This window comes from Osmerus eperlanus, chromosome 9 (assembly GCF_963692335.1).
Source record: "Osmerus eperlanus chromosome 9, fOsmEpe2.1, whole genome shotgun sequence".
Lineage (NCBI taxonomy): Eukaryota > Metazoa > Chordata > Actinopteri > Osmeriformes > Osmeridae > Osmerus > Osmerus eperlanus.
In genome coordinates, this window is record NC_085026.1 from 14,797,126 (window position 1) to 14,806,555 (window position 9,430).

The 9,430-nt window shown below is 43.9% G+C and overlaps 2 protein-coding genes across 2 annotated transcripts; both read right to left on the reverse strand.

The window, feature by feature from the left end:
• Window positions 1-431: 431 nt before the first annotated feature.
• Window positions 432-7,615, reverse strand: LOC134026882 (uncharacterized). The gene is made up of 17 exons (XM_062469895.1): window positions 7,491-7,615; window positions 6,811-6,930; window positions 6,384-6,696; window positions 6,023-6,215; window positions 5,834-5,940; window positions 5,634-5,737; window positions 5,191-5,491; window positions 4,659-4,848; window positions 4,239-4,437; window positions 3,712-4,015; window positions 3,415-3,600; window positions 3,111-3,257; window positions 2,835-3,018; window positions 2,396-2,751; window positions 1,955-2,165; window positions 1,649-1,718; window positions 432-1,168 (listed from the first exon to the last, which is right to left on the reverse strand). Exons 2-17 carry the CDS (start codon window positions 6,926-6,928, stop codon window positions 843-845), a joined length of 3,309 nt encoding a protein of 1,102 aa, XP_062325879.1. The 5' UTR covers window positions 6,929-6,930; window positions 7,491-7,615; the 3' UTR covers window positions 432-842.
• Window positions 7,616-7,910: 295 nt separating this feature from the next.
• Window positions 7,911-9,120, reverse strand: dtd2 (D-aminoacyl-tRNA deacylase 2). Its single transcript, XM_062469565.1, has 3 exons — window positions 8,837-9,120; window positions 8,616-8,685; window positions 7,911-8,457 (listed from the first exon to the last, which is right to left on the reverse strand). Exons 1-3 carry the CDS (start codon window positions 8,948-8,950, stop codon window positions 8,117-8,119), a joined length of 525 nt encoding a protein of 174 aa, XP_062325549.1. The 5' UTR covers window positions 8,951-9,120; the 3' UTR covers window positions 7,911-8,116.
• Window positions 9,121-9,430: the final 310 nt, after the last annotated feature.

Genomic DNA, 9,430 nt, shown 5'->3' on the forward strand with positions numbered 1-9,430 from the left:
CTTAATGCTAGTGGTCTTTCTCTCTTGCCTGTTTATATTATGTTAATTGGTGCCGTGCCATTTATAAATCCAACATTAGTATGCTTTAGTTTAGTGAGTTGTCCAGCTTTTTACATTGCCTAGTAGGCGAGCAGCTCATCAGGCACTGTTCCATGTTTACCTTTCACATCTGAAAGTCATACTGTTTGATCCACAACTAGATCGAGACATCTGTGTCTCTATTTTTGGGCATGATCATCATAAGAGTTATAGGTTCAACGTTTGAGCTCTCAAAAGTTATGTGTGGGGCTTACACTCTGGTCGAATAATCGAAAGGAGCATCCTACGTTGGACAATGAGTTCAAGAATGAATTTAGGACCGAAACGTGTTCTATAATGTCACACTGATGTGAACAAATCAACGGGAGACCATTTCTTTTAATCTCTTTTATTTTAACACATTTGTTTTAACCTTCGAGTGACCTATCTAAAGATTTCAGACTGAACGGTTTACATTTGATCTCAGCATCCACAGCGAGAAGATAGAGAGCAGCTTGTTAGTTACCAGTAGCAACGAGCATTCAAGAAGACACAGCCTATGTACAATTGTTACAAGCTCTGTATCCACTCCCTTTTTTTGTCAGGTCACAAACATTGTGACAAATAATACATATTTAACAACAACTTTGTAAATAAAACTGGTGTGATAAAAAACATCTTAAAAGTGTATTTTCTTTTCTCCAAAAGGGCATACTGTAGCCTGCTGTACATGGGATGGGACTCAAATACTGACAAATCGTATTTTCCTGTAACTTGTAAACACAATCAAGTGCACCTCATTAAGAACACAGGTACACAAGGCTTCAGAATTCTAAAAGTAGCGTGGCTGGTTCTTGAGAGTTGATGAGGATCTCTTGTTTGTTGCCATAGGTTCCATGTTTGACCCCCACCTCAGAGTCTGTGCTCAACTTATCATTCATGGCTTTCTCGCACCCGGTGACCAGTTGACTGTAGAGCTGTGCCCCCCTCCGCGGCTGAGCCACATCCGGGTACATCACCCTGTTCATAAAGATGCTGTTTCCTGTCAGGGTGTCCTGTGGAATGAGCAGGACGCTACCAGGGAGTTTAAGAACTGAGACCATCTGGCCATTGGACTTCCTGAACAGCTTGGTCTCCAGCAATGTTTCCACTGTGTGTGAAATGACAGACAGACACTGGTGTTATACATCATATCCATCTTTGTTATATAAGGAGTCAGGTGGCTGAGCGGTGAGGGAAGCGGGCTAGTAATATGAAGGTTGCCAGTTTGATTCCCGGCCGTGCCAAAATGACATTGTGTCCTTGGGCAAGGCACTTCACCCTACTTGCCTCGGGGGGGAATGTCCCTGTACTTACTGTAAGTCGCTCTGGATAAGAGCGTCTGCTAAATGATTAAATGTAAATATAACCCACCCATCTATATGGAAGTTGAACTAAAGTTCACCGTTACAGTATGAAGTAAACACTTAGTTTTCTTAATTGAGGAAACATGGTGTACATCATAAAAACCATGCTACGATTGTTAAAGGCATCTCAACTCCTACCTCTTTTAGAAACATTTGGAAAAACTAAACACTCAGGGAAATCTGGGAAAGTATTAATATTGTCTTCGATTAAGTAAGTAGCTTACCCATTTTTGGAATGATTTCTTCAGTGGCTCCTTTGAAGAAACACACATAGACCACCATGCCATCCTGGATCTGTCAACACACAGACGTCCACTCAGCCGTCAGCACACAAATATAACTCACACACACCCATAGATACTATGAAATTAATATGAACAATACTTATAGGTGTTCATCACCAATCTCTTCTACAGACACAGCACAAGACAGATCAAAGGCATTTGGATTTATCAGACACTTTAATCCTGCAATATTGTGATCTGCAGTCAAATGCTCTAACCGCCGAGCTATAATCCACCACCACATACCTGCACCCACTTAGCCTCGGCTCCATCTACAACTGGGCTGATCTTCAGGAGTGCCTGACTGCACTGCTGGATGACTGTCCTGGCCTGCAGTCCAACCGCTTGGTTACAGGCGGTTGTGGTTGACTTATGGGAGGGTGGGGCTTTGGGGCTGGACAGGACAGACCGGGATGATGGCACCTTGGGGACAGACCGGGCTGATGGCACCTTGGGGCTGGATAGGACAAGCAGACAGGTTATTCACAGGATAGACAGAATGACAGACTGTCATTACAGTGGACAAAACCCAATGTTCCTTCCTCTTGCCTCCCTTCAATTTTTCGACTGATTTGACATGGCTTGATGGGGAAAACATTGCCCTACACAGCTTGCTTTGAGCCATCCCGTCTTGCAATACAAAGAAGAAGGTAGGATTTTAATACTTTTAGGATTCGACATCCATACCTCATAACTGTCCTGTGTCTTACAGTAGACATAGGCGGCGATGCCTGCAACATGGCTGAAGATTGGGGTGGTGGTATTGATGCTTTCAGGTTCAGCTTGGCGTTGCCATTAGCCACCTGTTCAGAACCTCTCCCCTGGGTCTGGGTCCTGGTCTGGTTCCTGGTTTGGTACCGGGTTTGAGGCCAGGTCTGGGTCTTGAGAGGCTGTGGCTGGGAGGAAGTGGGTGTAGCAGGCTGAGCCTGGACCTGGGACAGGATCTGGACCTGTGGTTGAGGCTGGGACTGGGACAGGATCTGGACCTGTGGTTGAGGCTGGGACTGGGGCAGGATCTGGACTTGGGGTTGAGGCTGGGAAAGCTGTATGAAAGATACGAGAAAAGTTAGATGGTTGATGGAGCCATGACTGTAATTAGAAGAGGACTACAGGTGCACATGTGTACCTGTATTGGTTCTAGGTCCGAGCCTCGGACCAGCACCACCTTGTTCTGCTGCTGGGAGAATAGAACCATCTGCATCACTGCGTTTGTGGGAACTGGCTGCAGCTTTTCTCCACGTACGTCACGATTGTGCACATCATGGCCACCGTACTCCTCGCCAGCGTTCACAGATGCTGAACTCTCAGGACTGAGACAAGAGAGGTACAAGTACTCAAGATAAACATCCTCACGCATGTTGGTAAGCTAACGTTGGACCTAGGAATGAGAGAACGGTGCTACCTGTATGATGGAATTCCAATACCAGCTTCTTGATGCTGATCTGGTTCCACGAGGGCCTTCTTCATAGAAGCAGATAACTTATCACAGTCCTCTATGCAGCACCAAGTATCATGTTCAGAAACGCTTACCGTTGATGAGCGGTGGGGACTGGGAAGAGGAAGGTATAATTGCCCTTATTACTAGATAAACACCTACTTTTAGTTTGTTTTGGAACAATGACATTGAAGCCAAGTTTTGGACACTACATTCTGCTTTCAATCACGAGTGTGTACAGTGGGAAGTTGAATGAAGAGAACTGTCTTACCTGAAAGGTATCACATCAATTATGATGTCCTCAGGTTCTACTGGTTGTAGAACTCCAGAGGCAGGTCCTGGACGCCGCTTTGGTTTCACGAGGGCCTTCTTTGTAGAAGCAGATATCTCCGCACAGTCCTCTACCCAGTCAGCAATATCATCTTCACAAACGATTCCAGTCGCTGCACTATGTGGACTGAGACAAGACGTAGAAATACTCTTGTTGGAATAATGTTGGACCTGGCTAGCTTTATGCATTCTGTTCATTGAATAAGTGCATCTACTGGGTAGATAAGATGATGAAAACCTGATGGGAGCCAAGTCAGTATTGTTCTGCCAGGACTTGTTCGGTTGTGTAACTCCAGTAGCAGGTTCTTGATGTTGTTCTAGTTCCATGGGAGCCTCACTACACTCACTACAATTCTCAATCCAGCGGGCCACGTCAACCTCCATGGTTCCCCAGAAGTAGCGTTCCGTGAGCAGCCTCATGCATTTCTTCAAGTTCAGGTGGTTGAGCTCATCATGGAACTCTGCTAGAGCCTCATTTACCTCCTCCTGGCTGCGCAGAACCTTAAGCACCCGACTCTTGATCATGATATGTAGCAGACCGTCTGGGAAGAAAGCAATTCCCAAATCAAGAATTAGACAAATGTATAAATTAAATACTCAAGGTAAAGGTTTCTCCATACATTTCTAGCAAATAGTAAATCTAAACCAAAAAAAGAATTTTGACATATATACTCAGGTTATACTTAGTCATATTGCATGTTATGGACAGCTGCAATAATAAACCTTTTCCACTGTTGTCCACTAAGTAAAGATGAGAATATTTACCTTTGATGATAAACTTCTTGCAAAAGCGTCTGATGGTGTTCTTCTCTACAGAGCTGAGTCCGGAAGGGTAGATATTCTCCCTTATGTATCTGTCCACAACATCGTACTTGGCAAAGAAGGCCTGATCGCTTGTAGTGCCCTGGGAGAATTCATTAAGTCCCAAAGCAAGCACCTTTTTGGAGATGCTGGGAGACTGTTGCTAGAGACAAGGTCAAGGGTCAGACTCCACAAAGCTTTGTATCTTTAACTTTTGGTAATGATGATAATAAGCTCATTCTTTGGTTTGGTCTCTTAACAGTCACACTCTAATCAAACACTATTGTCCTTTATCCTATGTCTGTAAGGTCTACAATCTAGTACAATTGTACTGTATTTAAATCTCTTGTTGTCATTCTGATACCATCATGTCTGCTTTCTTACCACAGGTTGCTGGTACAAGAACATGCTGGGGACAGCATCTGGTTTCAGGACTACAGTGTCTCCACTCCGATCAAAGCAGTCCTCTGTGAAGTGTCCAGAGCAGACCACAGACCTGGGCCGGGGGAACCAGCTGGGTCGGCCCATAGCCTTGACCCAGCAGTCCAGCAAGTGGGGTTTGTGGATGGGGAACCTGAGGAAACAGAACGGTAACAGACTGGCTGACTGACTGACTGAGGGACTAGACAGTGTGGTCTTACATTTACATTACATTTATTCATTTAGCAGACGCTTTTATCCAAAGCGACTTCCAAGAGAGAGCTTTACAAAAGTGCATAGGTCAATGATCATAAACAACGAGATAGCCCCCAAAAACATTGTGGGCAGCCAAAACATGAAGCATACATTGTGAAAAGCCAATGGGAAGAAACATAAGAGCATGTAGTTAAACAAGTTACAATCAAACAACATGATCCTCGAAAGTGCAAGAGTGTACCTGTAGGAAAGCAAGCAAAAATAATATGATATATCTTACGGGTGAAAGGTTATGCCCAGTCCTCTCTCTACGGGCCCGCTGTAGTTGTTACACTTGTACACGCTGCACATGTGCTTCCTGGACTCTCTGTCCACACAGCATTGGTCACAATTGGCAATCCAGTCAGCCAAGTCACGGGTCATGGTGCCCCAGAAGTACTGCTTGCTCATGGACGCATAGCTGTAACTCATCCCTTTGTGACCCCGGTCGTTATGGAACTGTTTCAGAATGTTGACGACCTCCTCGCGGCTACGCAGTACCCGTCTCAGTGCCGGCCTCTGGTTGTTCATCAGCACGCCACCTTACATGGAGAGAGAAGAGTAAAATTAGCATCGAGCAGAGTAAAGGAGATCTCTGGTGTCCATATCCAATATTTATTTAGTGCTATTTTTCTAATGTTTTGAACTTTATCTCTATACTATTACTACACCCTCTCTGTTTACCTGTGAGAATAAACCCTTTAGACTGCCTTCTGATGGAGCCCTTTACTGCTTTGGATATCTTGAAGTATCGGCCGGTACTCAGGTAGTGCTCCATTGCGTCATACCTGGCGAAGAGTGGCTCTTTAACGAACGTGGCAGACCCATCAGCCCTCCCCTTCCTGAAGGACAGCCTGTTGGTCTCAGGAGGAGGCAGTGCATACTGGTGTTCCTCGCGTTTCAAAGTGTCGTTGCTTGCAGAGATGAGCTCCTCCAGGCTTCCGAACTCCAGAGAGTGGTCATCAGTCTCCGACTCCTGAAAAAGCGGCTCCTTTAAAGAGTTAGTAGTTAAGTTACCTCTGTGGTAGGTGACACCATGAAAGGCTTTTTTTAATGAGCAATGAGATTAGTACCTCTTTGAGAGGCAGAGCCACTGCTATAGTAGGTACAGCGTCAGGTTTAAGAACCAGCCCTTCCTCCGAACTCTCAAAGCAGTCATCTGTGAAGTGTTTTGAGCAGAGGTAGACATTTGATCCGATGGACCACCTGTCTCTCTGGGCCAAAGCCACCCACAGATCCATCCTTTCTGGGCTGTCTCTGGGGAACCTGGTCACAGGGAAAGAAAATATGGCGCTTGCCTTAGTCAGACTAATGGTTCTTTATGTTTCCTGTTGTTGTAAGATTAGCCATGCTAAAATATGATAAAAACCGCAACCTTCAGGAGGAACAGAGGATCACGTTAGAGAGGTGTATTTTCAGTGAGTCCTCTATTACCTGTGAAAGGTGGTGCCATCGTTCTGGTGAACGCTGCTGCTCTCACAGCCATAGGCGATGCAGCGAAAACTATTTCCCACGGAGGAGTTGTTGTAGACTGGTTTGTTCTTGCATGTCTCACAGTTCTTGATCCATGTATTGATGGCAGGACACATGCCACCCCAATGGTACATCCTGTTGAGGGACTTGAGCATTCTTTTCTGGCCCGCATGGTCGTTGTTGTCATGGTACTGCGTCAGGACCTCTCGTATCTCCTCCTCAGTCCTCAAGACCTTGCAGAGACCACCATGCGATTTTCGAAACAACACACCGTCTAAGAAGAAAAATGTACCACCACTGGAGATTATTAGATGCAAAAGAAAGATCAAGATGGCAACAATTGAATAAGGAAATAAACATAATTGAAATTAAAAGTTAAAATAACTACCCTTTAGGGCGAAATTGAGTGAAGATCTACGAATGGTCTGCCTTTGGGCCTTAGTATACCCTGATGGGTACGACCCCCCTGACAGAAGATTATATATTGCTTCCCACTTTCCTTCCATGGCTGTAAAAAAATAAGAAAAGAAACAAGCATCAATATACAGATACATTTAAAGAAAATAAAGATTAAAAGCTTCTATTTTACACCAAAAAATCTATCATTTTCAAATAGTTCACTTTTAAGTGATGCATGCCCCATTGGATGCCTAACTTTTCAATAAAAAATAGTTACAAAAATGATCACTGCACTCCTGTGTTCGTAAGAATGTGACTTGAAACAGTTCTCATTACTGCTAGGTTAGCTGTCTTGGTATTATAAAAATGAACATAATTAGTCAAACAATTGTCTTACAGGTTGAAATCCATGCGCAAGTAGTAAAAAGGAACAGAAATTATCATTACACCAGGAAATCCATGCGCAACTACTGAAAGATTATGGCCGTGTTTCAGTGTGACCAAAATGACGCTATTTAATGTGCGCGTGCGCAGTAAGCCACGGTAAGACAATCTGACGGGTAGGATAAAAACGGCAGATGTTCAGCCACAAAAAGATCCCAGTTGAAGACACATAAAAAGGCGTATATTGTGTTTTAACATGCATATTTAGCCTAAGAGGAACAATACCTTTCGCAGTACGTTCATACCAAATTAACAAAATGATGTATATCCTTTACTGAATACTTTCTGAAGGATAGATTTGAGACAAGCTTGTCAACAGTTGTGGCGTATGTTGTGAAGAACCGATTCAGATTGCTTCTCCACTTCCTGTCAACTTCCTTGTTTAGTTTAGTTGTCGCCACCTATTGGCTGGTATCTATAACAGTCTGAACTTTCCCTGATAATATTGAAAGTTATTTTATATGATGGGTCCTTGATTTGAAAGGGTTCAATAAGATTTTCAGTATGCTTCTGTAACAAGTTACATCCACGGTAATCATACAGACGTTGGAAAGAGAGGAGGGGGGAGGGGGTTAACAAATGTGACAGGTAGACACCAAGACACAGATGGCTGAAATGTACTGATTTCAACAATAACGCTGAGTGTAGGTTTAAAATGATTTATGTACAGTACATTCACTCATCAACAAACAACAATCTGGATATTAAACCGATCATATTCCCACAATGCTGCCAAGTTATTGTAACCCTTGTGTTATCTGCCCTTGGGTCACAATGACCCGAAGGCAGCACAAGGGTTAAGGACCAGTGTTTCAGATCCAGCTCTAAAATGGTACCATCTCCCATGAGATTCAGAACTCCATTAAGTGTGTGTACGGTCCATTCGTATCCAGCTTTAACACCTGTCGGTTCCCATAAGTCCCGTGCTTGACTGTCGTCTTAGCCCCGGCCCCCTCCTCCGCCGTGCGTCCTCTAGCCGAGTCCAGCTCCCTCTCACACTGACAGACAAAGTCTGAATAGAGCCTGAGGCCCTCCTCTTTTCTGATGTTGTTGTGGTACTGCATGCCCTTGCCCTTGGCCTTGCCCCCCAGGGTAGCCTGCGGCACCACCAGCACACTCCCAGGCAGCTCCAGGACGGACGTGTACTTCCCGGAGTCTGCCTCACACAGTCTCAGGTTCAGCAGGGTGGACACTGAGACAGAGAAGGGGCGTCAGAGCAAGACATCTATTTATACATTCATTGTTTCGATGTAAGTGAGGAGGCAGAAAATGGAGACCATAAAGGAGAGGTTAATACACTACATAAGTGCACTACAACCGACATAAAGTAACACAATACAGTGTACCCACCCATTTTGGGGATGATATCCTCAGTGGCTCCCTTAAAAAAGCATATGTATATCACCATCCCCCGGTTAATCTTAAACAGAAACAAAAACATTATTTAGAAAATGAATGAAGCCTAGTAAATAGTTCATGAGAAAAAGCCATCATGGCAACAGTCTTTGACAGTTAAGATGCATGTACAATGCACGGTCTGAGGACAGTAAGCCTCCATCTATATTACCTACCTCCACCCATTCAGCCCCGGACTCCTCATCCGCCGGTTTCACCTGCAGCCTAGCGTGAATACACTGCTGAAGGACCGTTCTTGCATGTGCAGCAGCACCTGCCTCTTCTGTCATTTTTGCAACGATGTTGGCCAAAGGATAATTTAGGAAATGTAAAAAGTTGGACAACTCATTAAACTAAAGCGAACTAATGTTAGATTTTAAAATAACATGGCACTAAATCAGGTAATGCTAAAAGGAGGTGAGACTGGCTTCCGGGAAACTTTGAACTGAATCATGTGACAAACGAGAGTTCGTAGGCTGCACAATACTTGTTTCCTCGCGATATTTTAGCAACTCGACGGAGGGGTGAGAATTTCTGAAATACAATACAAGATGGCAAGAAATTAATTAATAAACAGACTCAAGTACAAGTACTAGCGTATTGCATTCACCATAGATTTTTTTTAGATCTCATAATTACAAGAACATATATTTTTGGGGAAAAATATTTTTTCGAAGCTTTGTTTCAAATTCTTTTTTTAACCTTTCGAAACTTTTGTTTTTGAAACTTTTGTTTTACACACACAAGTTAAAGGGGAAGAGAGAGGAAGA